The sequence below is a fragment of the Hydra vulgaris genome, chromosome 03 (assembly GCF_038396675.1).
Source record: "Hydra vulgaris chromosome 03, alternate assembly HydraT2T_AEP".
NCBI lineage: Eukaryota > Metazoa > Cnidaria > Hydrozoa > Anthoathecata > Hydridae > Hydra > Hydra vulgaris.
In genome coordinates this window covers 20,577,501-20,601,940 of record NC_088922.1, presented here as the reverse complement: position 1 = coordinate 20,601,940, position 24,440 = coordinate 20,577,501, and the positions used below count along the sequence as shown (strand labels likewise).

The window sequence follows — 24,440 nt, the reverse complement described above, 5'->3', positions numbered from 1 at the left end:
TTCAGCTTGAACTCTATATTGACATAATTCTTGTAATTAACTTCATCTGTATAACCAAGAATTATTGACAGAAAATTAAAAAGAGTATGTGGAATTCCACTTTCAATATTTTCAAGACTAAATCTGAAGCTGGTGGTGGCCAGCCATTTTTAATCCCAGTTCCACATCTAAAGAATTCTCTAATTTTCATACAAACTTGATGAAAGGCAGAATAACTAACATTAAATAAACTGTTCTCTTGTTCACTTTTAGTTTCATTATTTTCTGAAAACCTGACTCTTGTGAATTTTGAGAATCAAGCTCATCAATTTCTTCATTTAAAACAACTGCAACTATATCCCCATAAAAAACAAATTCACTTTGACTGCAATAAAACAGCTGATAAAATACCAAATAATGTATTTTTTATCAGAATTAAATTATGTTTTTATGATCTTTGCTTCAAATTTAAAAAATCAATCGTTACAATAAAATAAAAACAAAATAAAAATAAACTTTTAATTTCATTTAAGTTTTTTTAAAAACTTAAAAAATATAAAAAATTTATTATTTAAATTTATTATTTAAATAGCACTTATATCAAACATAATTGCCATTCAAACTTTCGTAACAAATATTTTTACATAAACGGCATTCTAAAGTTAATGTGACTTTTTTCAAAATTAGTTACTACTTTTAACTTACGGGTTATAGTATAATTTAAAAGTTAAAAAATGAAATCGCGTAACCGATATCGCTTACTGCTTACATAAAAATAACAAAATACAAAAAATAACGCTTTAAAAAAAGGTCTGCAAGTATATGGATTAAAAACAGTCATCCATCTAAAATAATGATTTTAACCGAACTTTACATTGTATAGTTTAAAACTTTTTTAATCAAAAAAAAAACAGATATAACAACATAAATCTGTCAGATAACAACAATTGAAGAATTCAAATTGATGTTATCAGAGACAATAAACAAGTTAACAGTTTATTCCTACATTACAAAATGTCAAGCAAGATACCTCAGGAAACAAAAGGAAAATTTGGCAAAAGGCTGCTTATTGTCTTTTGCAGAAAACTACACGTTTGTGATACAAGATGAAATCTAAAGTTACCATTGGTGCCAAAGTCGATGCATGTTAAACCCCATTGCCTTCTATTTATTAAACGAAATTGACCAGCTTAAAGGAAAATCGTTTTGCTTCATGTCAGAAGATAATGAGCATGACATTGGTTTTGTTTTTAGCTGAGTAGAACAATTCCTGGAATTAGGAGCTATCATGATTTTAACTCAGAACCTATAGATACTATTGGTTTTAAACGAACAAGTGAAGGTTTTAATATAACAGGCATATTTTCTTTTTCTGATATTCAAAGTATTTAACCTAATCAGCAAAATAACATCAAATCATTGAAAATTAACATTAATGCATTGAAATTTGGTGAATTTTTTTTCTGTGTAAATATGATACGTTCGATTGGATTTGTACAAGCAAGATGTTATGATAATATTTATGCACCCGCACGGTCCTTTTAACAATCATTTCTGACCATCTAGAGCAGATTAGTATTGGGTTATAATTACCAACATAATTTGTACCATTGATGCACCTGTAACAACAACTGGATGTATGTATACTTTGACTGTTGACGCATCTAATCAAATCTTAACAAAATCTCGAGACTTTATATTTTTGTACTTTTTTTTGTAAATAATTAATTAAAACAAAACAAGTACAAACCAAAAAAAATTTAAAAAACAATATCATCTTTAGCTTATTACAAATGCAAAAAAAAAAAAATTTTTTTTTTGAGAAAATAAGTGGGGCATTGCCCTAGTACCCCGGGCCATGGACCCTCTGGTTGTCTTCTCTGGAAACAATTTTAACACGCGTTCATTAGAACTACACAAATGGTAGTAAAAAATATATCACAAGATCCCACTACAAAAAAGTGGGGCACTTGCCTCAGTTCCCCATAATGTCTTGGGGCCCTGAAAACAATTTAACATGTACATTCATTGGCACTAAAGAAATTCCAAAATTTTCAGAGCTCCAGCTAGTCTGAAAGTTAGTGAAAAGCCAATTGCAATACTCCCCTACAAAAAAGTGAGAACTGTGTCCCATTATCCATATATGGAAATCCATATACTTGCAGATCAAAATCATTATATTTTTTGAAAGATCAATGAAAATAGAATAATGTGTAATAATTTTTTTGATCTCATCAAGGCCACATGGGTTTCTTGAGCATTAAAAACAGGTATATAAAAAATTGCCTAAATTTATTTAAATTGATGATTACAGGTACTTAATAACAATTTTTTACACTTCTGATCATTCCATTGGATTTGTCATCCCCAAAAATAGCCAGTTACAAGTTTTTAAGTAAAAAAAACCAAATATATTCTTAAAGTTATGTGACTTGAAACCTCTAAATAAATGTTGCAATTCTAAGGGGACAAGAGGGGCCTGACCAGTTTCTGCTAAAAGTAAAATGGTCATATTTCAGGATCTTCTTGAAGCCAGAGGCTAAAAATTTCAAAGATCTCTTATTTTACTAAGCACTCTCAACTGTATAAAAATCAGCAAAATCTGAGATTTATGGTGACATGACCTGGGTCATTTGAAATGGAACCCTATAAATAACAAGTATATAAATGAGAAGTTTAGAGCAGACCTAACATGACCTGCATTACTTATTTAGTAGGAGGTGGAAATTTTAAATAAACAATAAATTTTGCAAAATACCAAAAGAAACATCATGCAAGTGCCAAGATTTTTTGGCCATTTATTTTCTAACATTTATTAAAAAATATTGAAACGATGACATTATGTAAAGAAAAAATATAGTATAAAAATATATTAAAGTTAATATAATTCGTGTTTTAATATTCATGCAAATAAAATTTTTTATAGATATTCTTAACATTAACTTATGTACATATATGCTTAATAAAATAAATATTTTTAATTTTAAATCATTTGAATAATTAAAGCTATAATGCAAATTGACAAAGTTGGTATTAGATTGTTAATTGAGACTTGTTGTCGTAATCAGAAGTCTCCATCTGATGCTCACAAATTCATAACTACTGCCTGGGGTGAGGATGCAACTTCCATTCAAACAGTAAACAAGTTCTACCAAAAGTATTCTACATCAAACATAAGTGATTACAGTCAGTTTTCAGATGAATCGAGGTTAGGTAGACACAGTACCTCAACAACTATAGACAACATTGAGATCATTCAACAGCTGCTTGATGAAGATAAATTTTTAACAATAGAGCAAATATGTGATGCCATAAACATTTCTTTTGGTTTAGTTTATTCAATAATCACTGAAAAATTGATGAAAAGATCAATTTGTTCACAATGGATCCCATATGGCCTCACCCCAGGAAATCAACAAAATCGGGTTGAACTTTTGCATAAATTTCTGACCATCCTACAAGCTGAATTGAATGTTGAACAACGTCTAATTGTTGTGGATGAGAAGTGGATTTACCACAGATCGATCGGGTGCAAACGCAGTAACAGCGCTTGGATTTCAAAGGATGAAGAAGCTCCAAAACGTATCAGAAGATCACAATTTGATGCAAAAAGTATGGCGATTGGCGCTATCTCATTTGATGGCAAGCCTATGTTGAGATACTTCCAAATGCACAATTGGTCAATTCAGAAGCGTACATGCTTTTTCTGTCAAATATCCATTCTAATTTTGTCAACAAAGGCTTAAAAAGAGTAACATGGAACACAATGCTCCTTCGGCACGATAATGCCAGGCCACATGTGTCTGCTGCAATCAGAGACTTTCTTGCTGAGAAAAAGTCACCCGTGTCATTCAACCTCTATATAGCCCTGACTTTAACTTGTTGGACAGACATGCTTTCTCTTCATTTGAATTTTATCGCAAGGATTTGGATTTTCAGACAAAGGAAGAGGTTCAAAAAGCCATGGAGACAAACTTAAGGTCACATTCGCATGACCATATGCAACGGTAACTGGAAAAACTGAAAACAGGTTTAAATGAGATTATTTTGAAGCAAGGTGCCTACTAATGATCCACTCTTAATCTAATTGTTCTATGCTTATTCTTTGTTATAAAAAAAAATTTATTATATGAATTTTTTGATTGACCCTAGTAGAAATGGTAGGCATAGAGTGACTGACTTAAAATGACCCATTTTACTAGTTTGGACAGCTAGTCTATAATAATAAGTACTCAGAACCTTTTTAGCCATTCTGAATTTTTTTTAAATGTTTTTATTAAAGTCAATCATAATTTATTTTTTTAAATCACTTTGTTCTTTTGCTTATACAGAATTATTAATTATACTTTTTTTTAATATAATTTAATTATACATTAATTACACTGATAAATAAAATTTTATTGTGCAAATCTTGTTAACTAGGTGGTTTTTTAAAACAAATTAAATATGCTGATTTCAAATATGCAAACCATTTTTCACCATCACGTCAAGTTGTAAAGATATTTGGGTTCAAATCTTTAGTATTTAAAGTAAAGTCCCTAATATTGTCGAAAAAAAAGTTATTCAAAAGTATGTCAACCTGGGTCTCAAAAGAAGCATATTTTTATAGAGATTTTAGAAAAGATAAATATTTTTACTTAAAATTTATTGACAAAAAAAATAATTTGAAAAAATGCTAGCGACTTTAAAAAAAATTTTAACAAAATGTTTCTCAGCAAAAACACAAAAAGTACTAATTTTTATTACAAACAAATACCATTTTTTAAATCTCTATGAAAATACGCTTCTTTTGAGACCCAGGTTGACATACTTTTGAATAACTTTTTTTTCGACAATATTAGGGACTTTACCTTAAATACTAAAGATTTGAACCCAAATATCTTTACAACTTGACGTGATGGTGAAAAATGGTTTGCATATTTGAAATCAGCATATTTAATTTGTTTTAAAAAACCACCTAGTTAACAAGATTTGCACAATAAAATTTTATTTGTTTATCAGTGTTATACATTACTTAATAAATTGATTTGTAATTAATAAGTGAGGAGATTTGTAATTAATAAGTGAGGAGGTTTTTGAGCAAACATGTTTTGTGTATTAAAATTTCTTAACTGCTTTGTCTTAACTTGCTGATAACTTGATATTTTTTGTCTATAACAATAAAGAAGCTTTTAGAAATAAAATTGTTAATTACAAACTTTTACAACATAACTATGACAAAATCTGCACATTTTCTTAGTAAAAGCCATAGTTTAAAACAGTTAACTAATTTCTAACAAATTTTTTAACCAGGTTTTTTATGTTGAAAACTTTTACTTTTTTATTTTGTCTTTTTAAAAACTAATTTTAGATTAAATGAGAAAACATTTAGTAAAACCTTCTATTGGAATTTTACATTTGTGCATTTTTTTTCTTTTATCTTTTCATTTTGTCTAACTAAAAAAAACTAAGACATTTTGTGAAACTGCAACATTTTGTAAAAAAAAATGACTCAAATAAAAGCATAATATTAAAAACACTGAAAAAATGGCTTCTTAACTTTTTCACATTTCGTGTATATGTTTTATTACTGTTGAATTACTATATTTCATTACTGGTATTAAAGTATATTTATAACATTTATTAATAATTTTTTTTTATAATTATAATATTATAATTATAATATAAAACTATTATCTAGATTTAAATTAGGGATTTATAAACAAAAATATTATCATAATTAAACAATAACAATTAATAATTTATTGATTCATAATTATCATTTTTTTTTTTAGTTTTAGATTTAGCCTGGTATTACGATTAGGTTCAACTATTCATCCGAGAATCAAGCTTAATAATTATAAATATAATAGAGCAATTTTTGAATATATATTAATTAAAAAAAATTTTAATGAGATTTTCATGCAATCAATAATCCCAGTCGTAATCAATAAATTAATGAAAACTCAAAAATTAATTGATTTAGTTTACATTTTTTTAGTTAGTATTTTTTTCTTACATTATTTTTAGAACACCTATGACAGTTATGACATAATAATTCTTCAACACTTTAAAAATACCATAAAGATAAAAGTTATTACTTAAACCATATTTTGAAATAAATTTCTTACCTTTGCTCAGCAAAACAAACACAACTTCATCTCTGTTATTTTCCATAGCTTCATTCAGAGAGATTCCATCATGATCTTCAGCTTTGTACTTTAGCAAAAGTTTTAAAACTTCAATGTTTTCATTTTTGCACACAAATTGCAATGGAGTGTACTTTAAACCATTTTCAATAAAAGATGCATTCAAATCAGCACCATTTCTTAATAACAACTCTATAACTTCTAAATTTCTTACATCTTGTAAAGCAAAATGTAATGGGGTTTTTCTATCAACTATACTATCTAGTATAAGACAACCAGGATATTTTTTATATTCTTCCTTCTCTCTAGAAAAATGAAAAAGAAATGAATTTAAAAATAAAAAAATTTTTGTGCTAAAGTTGAAACTTATCTAAATAACATAAAATAACAATAATTTTTTTGGTTAAAATTATTTGGCAATGTTTGCATTAAACAAAATACTTACGTTATCTTTTTAAATGGTCTACATTCCAAAAGCATTGATATTATATTTTTATTTCCAGACTGAACTGCTAGATGAATAGGAGTATAACCATTACCCATAGGTTGATTGATATTAATAAAATATTTATTCGATTCGGCTGGAGCTAAAAAAAAGATTAAATTATTGAAAAAATATTGTTGTGTACTTATTATGAAATGTCGTTGATAAACATTTCCTTTTCTATGCATGATTTATTTCTTTGTTTTTACAATTAGAAGCTGGGGCTTAAAGCAATATACATGTGATTATCTTTAAAAATAAATTAACAAATATATTTTTATCATATTTTATCTGAATATTTAAATGTTATGTTTGTAACAATGTATATTTTCATCATTTTATCTATTTGTGTATTAATGTTGTAATAGTTTGAAAAGTATACAACAATTTTCTAAACACTATACTCCAAACACTCCAGCTAGAAATATTTGATGACTGCTACTTCTCATTGAAAATATATTAAATATGAGTTGTAGGGATATATAAAGAGTTAATTAGGGTTATATAGGGTTAAAGAGTTGTAGGGATATATTTTAATTAAAATACTTTAATAAAAATAATTAGCTACATGAACTTGACAAATTTGCAAATTCCATGCATGACTTCAGTGTGTGACCATACATGTATTGAATTTAAACAATTGTTGTGACTCTATGATACATAGTGCAATCATGTAACTTTCTGAAAATCTTTACTAATATATAAAATATTATCATATTCTGAGGAATTAAATTTATTTATCTAGTAACTAAAACTTGTAACTTTCTGTTCTATGTGTGATTCTGTTTCAAACTTAATTTATTCTTTGATAACATTACTAATGTTAACCATTCTTTATTTACAAAATATTTAAATAGATTAGAATTAAATGAGAGTAAATTGGAGATGGATAGTTTTATTATTATGAAAATATATACGATTTTCAGACAAAATATATACGATTATATAGACAAAATATATACGATTTTCAGTATATGATTTTGTGGAAATAGCCTAATGCCATTATACTGAAATAGCCATTTGAAAGGATGTAATAAATCTGGAAAACATTTTTAAAGAAAGTTAGCACTTTGAAACTTTGTGCAAAATAAATTAGGTCTTCAATCTGCTAAGTGACCTTATTTATTTATTATTAATAAGATATTTTAAAAATTTAAAAAAAAAATGGCAAAAGAACTTTTGTATTTTTTATGTAACAAGTAGGGATGCGCCAAACGTTCGACAAAACCAATTGTTCAGCTGAACCTTGGCAAATGTTCAGGTTCAGCTGAACCTTGGCAAATGTTTGGCCGAACATGCAATAAATGCAAATTTTGGAAAACATATTTTCCACAATTTCCAAATTAGTTAAATTTGAAGGATAGACTTCAAATTTAACTCATTTGTACCATATCTAGTAGCTGGGGTAAATTAATTAAATTTTAATATAAAATTTAATAATAAAATGAGTTAAATTTTAATTATTTATTAAAACATAAAATTTATTAAACTTAAAAATTTAAATAAGATATAGAAATTTGAATATTGAATAAAAAATTAAATATCAAATAGAAATTTAAATTAAAAAATTATTTTACTGAACTTGAGCCTGTTTAAAGAGATTTCCATTGTTGTGGTAAAACAAATAAATATCTCTATAGTTTTGTCATTTATGTTTATTAGATATAATCTTGATAAAGAACTCTATGATAATATATTATGGAGTTCCATAATTATACTCCTATTTATTATGGAGTTGTTATTATATAATCATACTATGTAATAGAAATAATAATAAACAAACCAATAACTTTAGTCTTTCACATATTCAAATAATCGTTTTGTAAAGAAATAAAATATCAAAAAAATATTTGAAATTATAACTCGTTGCTCTCAAGTTATAAACATTAACTTTTCACCACTTTCTGGTGATAGAATGTTTTCATTAAGTTTATAAATATTGCCACCTGTACTAAAAAGCCTTTTACTTTCTACAGAAGGTGGTGCTAAAAGAAACTTTTGGGCAATTTTCTTTAAAGTTTTTTATAAGTTATCACAACTTTTCCACCAAAAAAACGGACTTTCTTTTTCCATGAAAAAAGGAAGTTTAAAGTACTCTTTAATTTACTTGTTTATCATGTTTATATTAGGGTTTGTTCCTTCCAATCGTTGCTATTTTCAGTATTTACAAAATTGAAATCATCTATAGTTGTCAGTTGGGAACTAGCAGGAAACAGTCTTTAAATTTTAGATTGGTTTTACAAGTTTTTAAGCTGGTTTTACAATTACTTCATTAGTGTTACTGTGGTTTCATCACAATTAGAATCAGAGGATTCAAGTTCTAAATTATATTGTTGCATTTCTTAAATGTGCTCATTTATCTGATTTTTTATTTTATTCTCATCTTCCTTTTGATAAGGTAATTTATATCTTTAGTCACAAAAAGTTGACATAAATACTTATTATGTAAAAATGTATCTAGTCTTTAGTCTACCAACTCACTTAATTGTTCAACTAAAGTAATTATTGGGTTGTAAAGAAAGTTTGTTCAGTTTTTGTATTCCTTTGCTTCATAATGGTTTTTGTTGTTATACAATAAAGTGTTTATATTCTTTAAATAGTACCTGTTTTGCTCTATAAACCTGTATTATTTATTTTCGAAAAACTTAATTTTTTCTTATTTTTCCAGGCTTTAAAATGGAATTTCCAGAAGACAGAAATCAACATTTTGGACACCTACTTTTCTTTGCTTTTCATTGAGGTAAAAAAGCAGCTGAAGCAGCTCGGGACATATGCAACGTGTATGGAGAAGGTGTCTTAGGGCAGCGAGCAGCACAAAAATGGTTTGCAAAGTTCAAAAATGGCGACTTTGACCTTGAAGACACGCCTCCAACCCAACAACCATCAGAATTCAATGAGGAGGATCTACAGGCCCTGTTGAAGGAAGATGGTTGCCAAACAACCTGTGAATTGGCCAACAAAAATAAAAATGTAGTGCCATAACATATCTCCAACCATCTTCAATCAATAGGTTTTTATCAAAAACTTGGAGCTTGGGTGCCTCTCCAGCTTGATGAAAACAACAAAGAAAATCGCCTTCAAATCACTGCACAACACCTTGCACGCCATCAATCAACACGGGGCCATTAACAACAATTTTTATACCGAATCGTTACGGGAGATGAAAAATGGTGTTCATACGTGAATATGAAGCAAAGAAATAGTGGGTGGCTTCAGGAGATACGCCGAAGCCAAGAATAAAGCAAGATCTTCACCCAAAAAAGGCTATGATCTGTGTTTTTTGGGACAGCAAAGGTGTGCTGCACTGGAATATGCTCAAAAGAAATGCTAATCTCAGCTAACGTGACAAACTTTACGTTAGCTGAGATTAGCATTTTCAGTTTTAAATGGCTCTAAAATATGACTTTGTCTAACAAACCCCATTGAAATAAACTTAATGTTGATTGATTAATCTTTGATCAAGCATGCCTTCAATCATATAGTAAGAATTGTTTTATCTTGTAGTAACATCTTTAACTAACCTATGCTTATATGTACTAAGCAGTTCCTGAATTGCTTCTAATTTTTCTGCTGCTGTTGGGAGATGGTGAAAATTAGTTGGCAGACATCTGCAATAAGCTAAAATATCTTTAACTGATTTTTGCAACAAAACTGAGTCATGTATACATAACTGTATTGTATGTATAAAACATGGCATTGTCATAAAACCACTGTCTATAACACCAGCTAGCATATTAGCAGCATTATCATGTAAAATGTGAACTTTTATGTATGGAATTCCAAAACTTAGTAAACCTTTATGTAAATACTCATTTAAGTTTTTTCCTGTGCGACTTTCTGGAAAATGCATTAATCTGTGTACTACTCTTTGTTAGGAAAATTCATTATTAAGCCAGTCTGGTGTCATACTTTTGAAGGCAACAATTGAACTATTTGCTGTCCAAATGTCAGTTGTAACTCACAGTTACAATATAACTCACAGCAGTCAAAATGCTGTCCAAATGTCAGTTGTAACTCATTGTAACAATACAACTCACAGCAGATAAATTACCCTTGACTGAAACTAACTTTTGGAAGACTTTTTTTTCAAAGACTTTGTTTTATACTTCTACAAGAAAAAAAATCAATACTGAATTATAAAAAGTGAAGTTTAACTCAAAATAAAATAAGGCATGTTAAATAAAAACTCTTTAACATTTTTACTTTGTTACACTACCCAGCAAACACTCTATAGTGGAATTTCAGTGGACCTATATAAACACTTTGAGGGGTCTACTGTAGTTTTGCTCATTGGTTACTTGGTGGACTATTAGTGGCAGCAGCCAAAAGTTGCTAGCCAATGACTAACCACTATTTACATATCGGAAAGTTATCGATTGCATTTATAATTGCATTTTTAATAATACTCAATAAAACTCATTTAAATGAGTTTTATTGAGTATTATTAAAAAAGCCTTAATAATAGTCGTTCATATTTATACCCAAATTTTAAGTAAATATATAAACTAAAAACCCCCCAAATTGCTATTTCAGTATGACATCATAAATGACATTTTATGAAAAGATAAGAATAAAAATATTTGAATACATTTAGATATATATATATACATATATATAAATATAAATGTATATGTGTGTGCGCACACATTTGGGTTATTAAAAAAAATATAAAACTGCTCAGAGTCTAATCAACCAAATTTTGGTTGATGAGAATAAATATCTCTGTGATGACTAGTGTAAAATTAACTATAATATGATTTCCCCTTATGCCTATCACTGCTAAACCCCAAGTAAATCGAAGTTTCCAATTTTCTACAATACAAAGTAGAAAAATGTTACATTTATACAATCTAAGTAAATTCTTTATGTTTTTATTTTGAAAAATACTTTTCAAAAAGAAATTTTAATATAATGCTTCTACCTTGAAATCACCACATAAAGTTTGATGTTGTTCTATAAGCTGCAAATTCCATTTCTCATTGGCATAATTGCCATTGTTATAGTGAGAGCCATGTTAAATTATTGATTTCTTGAAGTTTAAAAAGGGTCCAAGATACTGGTAAAACAAAGAAAGCTAAAGCACTGTACTTTGCTTATTTTAATGTAGTAGTAGGCAACACAGACATTCCCAATAGGAATATTGAAGGTTGGTTGCTTTTTAAAAACTTTTGAGAGAATGGAAGATTATAATGGTGTTTTGGAAAAGAAGTATGTTAGTGCTATCAGTTCTCTAGTAAGATACAAGGTAAGCACTCCAATGGCAGCTCCTTCACCAACACATTTATCAAATTTTTTCCTTAAATATTGTGAGATCTTTAATCACATTCAAGTCATTAATTAGTAAATTACACCATTTGTGTAGATAAGCCAGTTTTTGACATTTATCACAAAATTAAACTGGACAAATCTATCAAACTTGGCAGAAAAGACTGTTGAGTAGTTTAACTGATGCTTGAACAAAAATATTTTTGCACTGAACAGAAGTATGGCCATCCAGCCAGCTAGTTGGAAAGTACCAGTTTTGTAGAAAACAAACCCATCCAATGGCTTTTCTCCAAGTAAAACTGCTGTCATTTTGCAAAGCACAAGGTAGTCACTTCTAGTTAGCATTGCCTTGTTTGAGAGTTGATCTAGGACAATATTGAACACACCATAATTCTTCATTGTCAGCCATTGCTCTTGATCTTTGTTTAGTGCAAAAGCTCTTCTTCTTTGTATAATATCTCTTTGTATAATATCATATTATCATGGAAATAATGCCTGCAAGCAAGGTAGAGTATTTTTCTATAAAAATTCATTTAGTACAGTACAATTCTTTTAGTAGCACCTTGAGTGCATCCATTTTTAGTTACTGCTATATCCCAACAAACAACTGTTTTTTCAACAACCAACTGTTAAATAAGACAAATGCATTCATTTGTTTGTACATTAGCTGTTCCTGATTTAAGGTTTTGAGTACCAAGAGTTTTTTCCAAAAGAATAAAAGCAATCTTGCATTATTTTTATTACACAAAACCTTCAGTATTTGCAAAACTTGTATCATCCAAGTGAAGAAACGAATACTCTGCTGAGACAAATCTCACCCTGATGTGTAACGCTTCTTTTTTTTCTCAATTTCTTGCATGTGCATTCCACAGTTTCTACAAAGAAATATATCGTCCTTTGAGACTCGCCTTTGAAACTGCATTTACTAAGACACTTTATTTTTTGATTCAGTAGAAATACAATATCTTCTTTCCTTGAGACAACAAATCAAGTTTGATCACATTGAATTGTTTCAATGGCATCAGCATTAGAGAAGTCAGAAAGCTTAACACTCTTTCCTTTGAATTCTTCTTGTTTAGTTATTTGATTTCGAGATTCACTTTTGGAATGTTTTTTCAGGTAGGTTTGTTCGTTGTAGAAAAATGCAACTTATATAATAATAATTTTGTCTTTTTTAAGTTTCAGTGGAACTTATCATAGATGGCTTTATGTTAGTTGTATTCTACAAATAGAGTGCTTAACGTTCTTAAAGAACAGAGCAATAATAAATTAGTAAAAACACTTATCTAACTTTTATCTTCGACAGCTTGTTTCAGCTAATTTATATATATATATATATATATATATATATATATATATATATATATATATATATATATATATATATATATTTATATATATATATATATATATATATATATATATATATATATATATATATATATACATATATATATATATATATATATATATATATATATATATATATATATATATATATATATATACATATATATATATATATATACATATATATATATATATATATATATATATATATATATATATATATATATATATATATATATATATATATATATATATATATATATATATATATATTTATATAGATACACAGTTATTTCTCAGTAAGTCAAACAATGGTTAACTCGAACTTAATCATGAACTGTTTAATTTGGTCCCTTGAAATTGTTTAATTGATTACTATTAAAAAAAGTTGTTTGTTAGTTTCTATATTTTTTGTTGTGTTTAGATCTGAATAGAATAGATCTGATAGAATATCTTATCAGACATAAAATAAAGCTGTAATAAGTCTGTTATGAAATAAAAAAAATCATCTTTAAAAAAGCAATTATTTTATAGTTTAAATAAATTTCTTAATAAAAGATTTTTAGCTTATATTACGCAACATTATTACCAAATAATAAGAAAATCATTTTGTTATTGAATTTTTTTAAATGTTATCTAATCATGTTGTACGCTCAGTTCAGTGTGAATACAATACCTAACTAAATTTATGGATTGTAATTGGTATATTTAATGTTTATACTTTAGAATTGAATAAAGAAAAATTGCCAACTCAAACTAATATATGAAAGGGTAAAAGGAATTTGCTTTAGTCGTTAATAGGTTGAACCATTTTTACTTGGTCCTTCGGAGATTTAAGTCATCAGGAATTAACTGTACTGTATGTGTATGTATATATATATATATATATATATATATATATATATATATATATATATATATATATATATATATATATATATATATATATATATATATATATATATATATATATATATATATATATATATATATATATATATATATGTATATATATATACATACATACATAAATCATGCCTTATTTAAAAAGTGTTATGCAGTATGGGCATTTCCATTTCTGTGAGGATTTTTTATTTATTTTTACAATTAGAAGCTGGGACTTATAGCAATATTCATACTATTATTATTTTCTAACGGAACAACTATAACAAAAATATTTTTTTCATATTTTAGGCTGCATGACAATTTAAATATATATATATATATATATATATATATATATATATATATATATATATATATATATATATATATATATATATGTATGTATATATGTATATATATATATATATATATATATATATATATATATATATATATATATATTTATTTATATATATATATATATATATATATATATATATATATATATATATATATATTTATATATATATATGTATATAATTTTTTTGTGTGTGATAAATATTCAATTGTTTGAAAAATATACAATGATTCGTATATTTTTCAAACTATTGTTACTAACTATAAATTGTAATTAAAGGTTGAAAACATGTTACAAAAATTTAAATGATACAATTTGAAAAACTTTTAATAAATTAACATTTTTAATTAAAATATTCACCACCAGTGAAAAGATTCGTAAAAGGAAAGTGAGAGACATAAACCTACTTGAATTATTTGAAATAACTTTTTCTAACCCATGTTTTTTATATCTGTAGGTCAACAAATGCTGTACAATTGACTCTTTTTGATGAATTATTGCTGCGTGCAGTGGATAAATTTGCTCTTGTGTACATGGAAGATTGAGAAGTTCAGGAAATGTTTGTGCAAGGAGAATGACAACATCAAGATGACCATAATAGCAAGCAATGTATAAAGGTGTTTCGCCAGTTATAGAATTTGGTCGCACATTAGCTTGATTATGAATAAGCAGCTCAACAATACGTTTGTCACCATGGAAACAAGCACTACAAAAAATAAATTTACATATCATATAAGCATAAACTAATATAAAAGTAATATTTATAATAATAAAAAGTATGTATTTATAAATTATTTATAAAATTCATTTACATTAATTTTATTTTAAAAATAAATTTTGCAAGTATGAATAAGTTACATGCAAAATTCTATATTTGAGGGTGATAATAAAGGGTTTAGGTAATTCTCACTTATAATTTTTAAATAATTTTATGTATATAATTATACGAAACATTGTAACAATGTAAGCCTTTTAACAATCGGAATTACAACTTTGTAACAATATTTAAATAGATTTTTTAAACGATATGGAGATTAACAGCATTTCATTTTAGGTTTTAGAAAATGATTTACATTAAACAATTCATACATTAATTATAACACCAGGAATAATACCTAAAAACAGATTAAGGCCCACATAATGTAATACAAAAATCCAGTAATTGTTAAATCGTTTTGGTGAACAGATTTTAGGTGGGTACTTTAAAAAGTACAACTGTACTGTATAGTAGCTTCAAAAAACAAAATACATTAAAAAAATAAAAAAGTCAAAAAATAAATAGTTGAAAAAAAAAGCGAAAAAAGTTAATAAAAAAAACCTAAGTAAAATTTTCCAATCAGCTTATTGCTTTGCAATAAAATATAATTGTATTCTAAAATTTATTTTTACATGGTGTAGCAAAGAAATGGTTATGCAAACCTACTCCAAAAAATGAAAATGTAAATATATAATAAAAAAATATAAAATATAATACAAAAGAGATTTTTTATATAATATAATAAATAAAATCTAATATAAAAAATATAATTAGTAAAATATAAGTAATATATAAGTATACAATATATAAATTACATAAAGTTTTAGTTATTAAACAATAAGTTAAATAACTTTAAACTTTTCTCAATCCCTTTTAAGTGTTTTATTTAAACTACTTTTAAGTGCATTTTTTTACAAGTTTTCTTTTTTTTTGAAAGACAAAGTTGGCATTGCTGAATGCCGACCCTAATTCTGAGTTATAGTTTAAAATATAGCTAAAACCATATTTTAAACTATAACGATTTTACTCCTTGCATATAATTTACAAAAAATGTTTGTAAATTACAAAAAATGTTTGAAAATTACAAAAAATGTTTGTAAATTAAACAATACGTTTAAGAATGAATACACTACAGAGCATTAAATAATTTTACTAAACGTAATAAAAAAAAGCCAACTTGAATTAAATTAGATATGCATGCAATTGAAAATTTCACAAAATAAAACATTTTAAGTTGCATGAAAACCAAAGAGCCTGCTCAAAAAGGACAAGCTCTGAAGCCACTGAACATTCTACGACATACAGTTAAATTCACTCCAGATATGGTACCTTAAATTCACTCCAGAGAACTTTGCTATTATTCTATAAAATGGGACTAGAAAAATTAGGGAAACACTTGAAATTAATATATCGAAATTTTGACATAAATTGATGACAACAATGTGAAAACAAGTTTTAAGGGACCATTTTTTGCAAAATTTGAACAGATATCACCATTATATTATTTGATTAATTTTGTAAACATATTATATAAATGTTTAAATTTTTAATTTCAACTTTTTTCCATTAGCCACAATCAGTCTTTGCCATTGGTACATCACTAGTACAGACACTTTAGTTTATTGAATATAAATAATAGAAACAGCATGTTTTGTGCTCTAAAAACTTTAATTTATCTAGTTATTTTCCTGATTCTTATATCTTCTTTTAATTGCTACTTATATCTTATTTTAATCATTTCTTGCTATTCAAACATCTTCCTCATTATTTTAGAAACTCTCACCTTAAATAGTGTTTGCCTGCAACCTCATTCGAGTAAAACTGTATACAAAAAAAAAAAAAAAAATTGTCAAGACATTTTTTTTTGAAAGAAAAATAAAGTTTCAATAAGTCATAGACTAGTTAAAAAGACTTTTGTTAATCTTTATTGTATCAAAATGTACTACTTAAAGTTATATATTAAATTACACTTGTGTTAAACTAGAATTTTCAAATGCGTTTAACAACCATCCTAAAATTTCTAGCAGGTTTGGAGGATAGTGGATACAATGGGTAATTTTCACCCAGGTGCCATGACTTCAAAAGCGCTAAATTTCAATTGAATATTTTGTTTTTTTCTTGAGAATATAAAAACATACAAATTTATAAAAATAATTATTTAAAAATTGATATACTTTTTTTACGTAAGAATAAGTACATAACAATTTATTTTGAAAAGTACTATTTTTAAGATAAATTATTTAAAACCTTCAAAATTTAAACCTAAAAAAAATTGTATTAAAACACATCATAAAATTTAAAATTTATTTTATTAAAGTGCCAAAATATTTTTTTCACCCATCTTTAAAATGTCTAGCGCCGGGCTAATTTCTAGTATTCAGAGGTGCAACTTAATTAAAAATGAACAATTAAATTTTTTCTCAACCTGTTAAGCAATGTTTCATTTCCATCGTGACTGTATTCATTCACTGTTTCGTAAGTTGATTTCATACTATCCAAAGCTTTTTTTGCATCTTCAAAATCATTCACTTCAATTGATTTATATAGAGCTAAGAGTAAAATAATATAATAATAACAGAAAGATATAAATAAATAAATAACAGAACGATATAATACTTATTTTATTTTAATCACCTATTATTTTACAGTTACATACAAAATAAACCTATTTTAGATGTAAATATAATCTTGCAGTAACAATAATTTAATAAAAAAATATTAATAATAAATAAAAATTCAAACCACTAAGTAACTGACTAGATAGGCTTTACTAATTTAACCTTAAATGGTATCACTACTTGATTAGTGAAAAAAATTATATATTTATAATTACCTTTCGCTTTATTATCCTCATCTTCTTTTTCACGCAATGCTAGACAAATTAATCCAAACATATACAGATATATATATATATATATACATATATATATATACAAATATATATAATATATATATATACTCAATTGCATATATATATACACACATATATATATATATATATTTACATATATATATATATATATATATATATGTATATATATATATATATATATATATTCATATATAATATATGTATATATATATATATATACATATATATATATATATATATGTAAATATATATATATATATATATGTGTGTATATATATATGCAATTGAGTCACCCGGCCAGACGACTATTTAAATTGGTCATTTTTTAACTTGTTTCTTGAATTTAAATTACTCATTATTTATATTGATTTTTTTGCTGCAGTGTACATTTCTTCATTTAGAAATGTTTTGCAGCTACAGGAAAATTTGTTCTTTTATTGTTTTTGAAAGACTATTACTTTTTATCATAAAAATAGTTTTTGATAATTACTTTTCAATCTAACGTAATAATAAAACAACATTGTAAAAGTCTGATTGTTGAAGTTTATTTTCCTTCTTTTTTAATAACTGACGTCATTTTATTTAAATTGGAAAGCCAGTTTTCGCTTTTTATAAAGAACCAATGAAAGTTTTGAAGTCATAACTGCTGATAATTAGCAAATTTTTTACACAATTTGATGCAGTTGATAAAAAATATTAAAATGTTTATTTATCAAATGCTTTAAATTTGAATAATAAACTTTTATTTAATTTTGTTAAAACGTTTGTTGAAAACATTTTGTTTAAATAATATAATAAAAATTTTAGTTAATATAATTAAATTAATAAAAAAATAATATAATTAAGTTTTAAAGTTTTGTTACAAGCTCTATAATAGTAAACATTCCATTATTGTATTATTAAAAATAATTTAAATATAATGGTACAATTTTATTTTTAATAATAACTTCAAAAAAACTTTGATGGAAAGCTATTTTATCTTTCCATTATTGTCCATTCAAAGTTTAATTACAAAAAAAGTTTTCTTTCTCTGATTTTCTCTGATTTCTCTGATTGAGTGTGAAATAAAAATACGAAGATGTTTAAAACTACAGTTCAAATGTCTTCAAAAAAACTTTTTTTTTAAATTGTTAAAGTCACAATTCTCATTCATTTAAAGTTTAACTACAAAAAAAGGGATGCAAATAAAAATACCAAGACATTTCTAACGCTACTTTATAAATGCATCAATAGTTTTCTTACAAAAAATATAACAGCGTTTATGTATCATAATCGCTGTTAAATTAAAAAAACAATCGTTAAAAAAAACGCAAAATAATTTTTTTCATAATTTTATATTCATCATATATGAAAATAAAATTCTATTTCCAGTGAAAACAAACACCAATTTGTTTAAGACATAAATAAAACTTTTTTTTTATGATAACAGCAACTCAAAACATTGGCAGGTGACCAAGATTAGCTAAATTATTACTCTCAGTTGCAAGCCCGTGTATATATATATATATATATATATATATATATATATATATATATATATATATATATATATATATATATATATATATATATATATATATATATATATATATATAATGTAATGTAAGTTAAGAAAAACATGATAAAGTATTGTTTTTTCTAAAATTTAGTTAAGAAATTTAAGTTTTTAATAATATATGCAAAAGAATATTAAATGCTACAATTTTACATTTAAAGTTTTGAAAACCAATACTTAGTTAAAGCACATTTTTATTTTAAATTTGTGTAATGTAAGTTGAAACTGTGCAAGATAATGATTGACAGACAACTTAAAAGATTGCATATTATATGAATCAGGAAAACAAGAAGAAGGAAAGAAATTCCAAAGAACTGATGTTCAAGGAAAAAAACTAGATGATTAAGAGTTTTTGGAGCACTTAGGAATAGTCACAGAAAAAAGATGAGACTTTTAGTATTAAATTTTAGTAGATGGCACAAGAGACGCTGTAATATTTATAGAATAGATTTTTATAGATAATGGTTGGTTTAGGAACCCCTGAAGTTACTGGGTACGAGGAAGAGTGCTGTCCATCAAGGAAAATTTTTATACTATGACTGGAAAGGAAGGATTCAATAATCTTAAAGATGTTACCTGATTTAACGTAAGAATAAAGCTAATGGAAAAGACCAGCATGCCAAACTTTATCAAAAGCTTTAGAAATGTCAAGAGCAATGGCCTTAACCTCTCGACCTTTATCTAATGCATGATAAAACCTATCGGTTGTTACTGTTAGCAAATCAGCTGTAGAACAAGAAGATCGAAATCCATATTGATGATTAGAAAGTAATTTATTAGATTCAGGATGAGAGATTAGGTGTTTCTTTATGAAAGATTCAAAAACCTTGCTTATGATAGGAAGGAGACTAATGGGACGGTAGTTAGACAAGTCAGATCGCTCTTCAGAATTTCTGAAAATAGGGATAACTGATGCCGTTTTCCAGAGCGCACGAAAACAAGACTCCAATAAGCACTTGTAAAGTTTTTAGCAAACAATTCAGGTTTTGTCTTTAGGAGATATGACAAAATCTGAACCGTACAGGAGAGGTGGAATAACAGATTTGTTCTTATTATTGGTATTGTTAAAGATTCTCCAGAAGTCACGAGAGCCTAATTTTTGAGATAAAATACAAGATTTCATGACCCTTTACAATGTTTTCTAGCAATAGTAAACAGACATCTGATTTCTGAAGAATTGTTATGCTGATAGATATGAAAGTAATGGTTTCAATTGGAAATTGCAGAAGTACAATGTGAGGTAAACCCTGGAGAAGAGTGAGGCTTGACTTTGAGGCTTGAGTTGTTGAGAGAGAGTAAAAGATTCCATGTCAGCCTGAATCCAAGAAGGTATGTAAGAAGCACATTTATCAGCAGGAAGACAAAAGATTTCTACCCATGGGTTGTTATGAAGAAAATCACGGATAGAATCCCAGTCAGCCTTAAGGTAATTTAAAAAGGTACAATGATAGGGGGATTCTGATGATGAAGAACAATGAGATAATAGTTTTAGAGAGATCAAACCATGATCAGAAGCAACTAAGAGTGAATGTGGAGAAACTGAGCACTGACTAGGATCAGAAAAAGGACAAAAGTCGCGTAGAGAAGGTAAATGATTTGGATTGTCTATAAAATGAGTTGGAAAGTTGGCTATTTGAGTTAGAGATAGCCGAACTTAAATTAGGCTCACAAAAAGTAAGTAGGTGTGGTGAACTTTGCAAGAGATAAGACTCAAAAGAAAAAAAGTTACTTCGAAGACCACGAATATTAATGAATGATAGGTTTAGATACTTTGTTAATGACAATGGTTTTTTGTGTTTAATAGTTTTAGGTACTTTAGTCATTTTTGAATTTGTTAAAGAACTTGACTCAAAGCATAGATAGTACTCAGTTCACTATTTAATAGCCCAAGCAATTGCCTCATTACTAATAATAAACCCTAAGCCATAAAAAAATGCTCCAAATGTGGCCTTGGCAATGCTTACCAAAAGTACCAACAGGGACACCATCCATGTGCAACATGGTACTCTGATATTTTACAGCCTATGATGGAATCAGCCTCTTTCAGAGCTACCACAGAGTTTGGGAAACCTGACTACCAGCCGGCCTCAGAACCATAAAACATAGTTTTAGAGCTGTTTCCTCTTCCGGAGATAATAAAATGAGTTGCCTGGTCATAAAAACAGAGACACAAGCAAAACCCATGAATTGAGTCAAGAAGATCCAGCATTTGACATCCTAAACTGGAAACAATGTATTATAAATACATCTGCGCCAGCCTAATAGATGAAGAAGGGGTGCGGGGCTGGTCAACAGATAGAATCACTTTACCTCTTAAGTCTTTGCCTTGGAGGCGTTCTATAAGACAGTAGCTGGAAACGTTAGACATCTGCCCAAGATGAGTATTTTTTATCAAGACATCTCTAGCTTTTACTTAACCAAGAGTCCCATGGCAGGGGTGTTTTTAGTCGGAGTTGGCTTCTCCTAGCCTTTGCCTAAAAAAGCGTATCCTACAAGGCAGCAGGACATGAAGCTGTACTGGGGGTTACATATTTTTCTGGTGGTCGATATATGTTTTTCTGTAACCTTAGCAGGTTGTTCTGGGTTACATGTAACTTTTATTTAGATAATACTTTTGTTTTAGTAAACCAAATAGTTTATAAATTCAATTAAGGGGGGGCCATCAATCAAGTACGTCACCCTATAATTGTTTATAGGGTGACGTGCTTAATTCCTGACCCCCCTCTCCCTCCTAAACTTTGATAGTAGTTTATATATCAAATATCTTTTAAAAGGTTTAAATGTAAATGCTTTGCAGTATTTTAAAAATTCAACCAATAAAAAAATAAGGCAAAACGCATAAATATAAGAAGTTTCAGTAAAAATTTCAACAAACTGAGGATTTTCTATTTAAATGTCATACTAAAGTAATTTTTAAACATACAAAATTCCGTATGTAGTTTATATTAATGTATTTTTTATATATATCTTCAGTTAGCGTTGAATAAAGTTATTTTTTAAATGTTCATTTTTTACAAGTTTGTAGATTGTTGTGAAAAAAAAAGAAGATCAAAAAATAATAATATTGCACGAACTTCAGTGAACCTCTCTCTTTTGCTAATAATAACGTTTGAGATTATAGAGTTTATACAGCTAACTTGTTAACTATTTAAACTATATATATATATATACACACATATATATATATATACACATATATATATATAATTATATATTATATATGTATATATATATATATATATATGTATATATAAATATATATATATATAAACACTTATCTAATTTTTTTCGACAGTTTTAATTGGATAAGTGTTTTTACTAATTTTTACTACTTCGCTTTTTAAGAACAATGAGCACTCTATTTGTACAATACACTAGGAAATTCCACGCTCAAGTGAGTTATTTTGATAAAATAAATAAATTCAAACAAAAGTCAAATAATCATTTGGTTGCTATATATTAAAAATTTTAAATTTTGTTATTTTTTTGTTTTAAATTTCAAATAAAAATCGTGCCTCATATTTTTTATATAAATAGTAGCTAAACTACATTTTGATCAAAGCGTAGAATTGTCCCCATAAGTAAAGATAACTAATTTGATTTAAGATATATAAATAAATAACTATGCAATGATTTGAGCATTATTATTATTGATGTTATATTAATATTTCTTCTAATGGTTTTAGTCAATAAAAAGTATCAATCCAAGCTAAAACATCCCCCTATTGAAAAAGAGGCTGCTATCTGTTCGCATTAGTGCTATAGTTTATGTTTAGTAAGAATAATACAAGTAAAATCAAGAATGATAAAATATATCAACGGCGTCTTAAGCTTTCTTGTTACAACTTTGACATTGTTTACCGAAAAAGAATAGATAATTTTGCACCTGATACTTTTAGTTGTATGTACTCTTCAGCAATGAGCTTTTCTACTCTATTGTCTTTACACAATTCGTTATGCCACCCTGGTGTTACCAGAATTCGTAACACTAAAAGACCATAAACCCAATTTTCGAAACAAACTTCCTTGTAGGTTATGGGTTCCCTCAAAAAGTAAGATTGGACATGTAAGCAAAATTAAATGGACAAAATTAATAATATTCTTAGAAATAAATTAAATTTGCAACAGTGGAAAAATACCACTGATGTTATAAATTGGTTCTCCATAATCGAAAACAAAAATGACTGTACATTCATTCAATTTGACATTAATGATTTTTACCCCTCAATAACTGCAGATATTCTAGATAAAACAATTGAATTTGCAAAAAGCTACACAGTTATTCCTGATGAAACAATCCGTATAATAAAACATTGTAGAAAACCTTACTTTATTTTAATAAGGAAACTTGAAAAAAGAAAAACATACATGACTGCTTTGATGTAACAATGGGCAGTTATGGCGGAGCAGAAACTTGTGAATTTGTTCGACTATATATTTTAGATTTATTAGGTAAAATTATCAATATAAAAGATTTAGGCCTTTATCGCGACAATGGTTTAATAGTAATGCAAAAAAAATCTGGTCCACAGCTGGATAAAATTAAAAAAGATATTACAGAAATTTTTAAAAATATTGGCTCACAAATCGAAAAAAACATAAATTTAAAAATTGTAAACTTTCTTGACATCACATTTAACCTCTCTGAAAATTCATATAAGTCAAAAAACCAAACGATGAATTATTGCATATTAATATTAACTCAAACCATCCACCCTAAATCCTAGATCAAATCCCGCTTTCAATTAATAACAGGCTAAACCAAAACTCCTCTAATGAAAATGTATTTAATTCCTCTAAACGAATA

The 24,440-nt window shown here is 26.7% G+C and overlaps 1 protein-coding gene across 2 annotated transcripts in view; it reads right to left on the bottom strand.

Moving 5' to 3' along the window:
- The window catches only part of LOC136078007 (putative ankyrin repeat protein RF_0381), a 50,341-nt gene that overhangs the window by 18,332 nt on the left and 7,569 nt on the right, over positions 1 to 24,440 (bottom strand). Inside the window, exons 4-9 of one of the 2 annotated variants that reach the window (XM_065792608.1) lie at positions 18,040 to 18,078; positions 17,632 to 17,755; positions 14,857 to 15,155; positions 6,553 to 6,694; positions 6,090 to 6,412; positions 2,961 to 3,999 (exon numbers count right to left, since the gene is read on the bottom strand). In XM_065792608.1, coding sequence (XP_065648680.1) covers positions 3,854 to 3,999; positions 6,090 to 6,412; positions 6,553 to 6,694; positions 14,857 to 15,155; positions 17,632 to 17,755; positions 18,040 to 18,078 — 1,073 coding nt within the window. In that variant the 3' untranslated portion in view covers positions 2,961 to 3,853. Of the gene's footprint in view, positions 1 to 2,960; positions 4,000 to 6,089; positions 6,413 to 6,552; positions 6,695 to 14,856; positions 15,156 to 17,631; positions 17,756 to 18,039; positions 18,079 to 24,440 lie in introns of those variants that run through there. The other variant, XR_010637440.1, reaches the window with a different exon arrangement.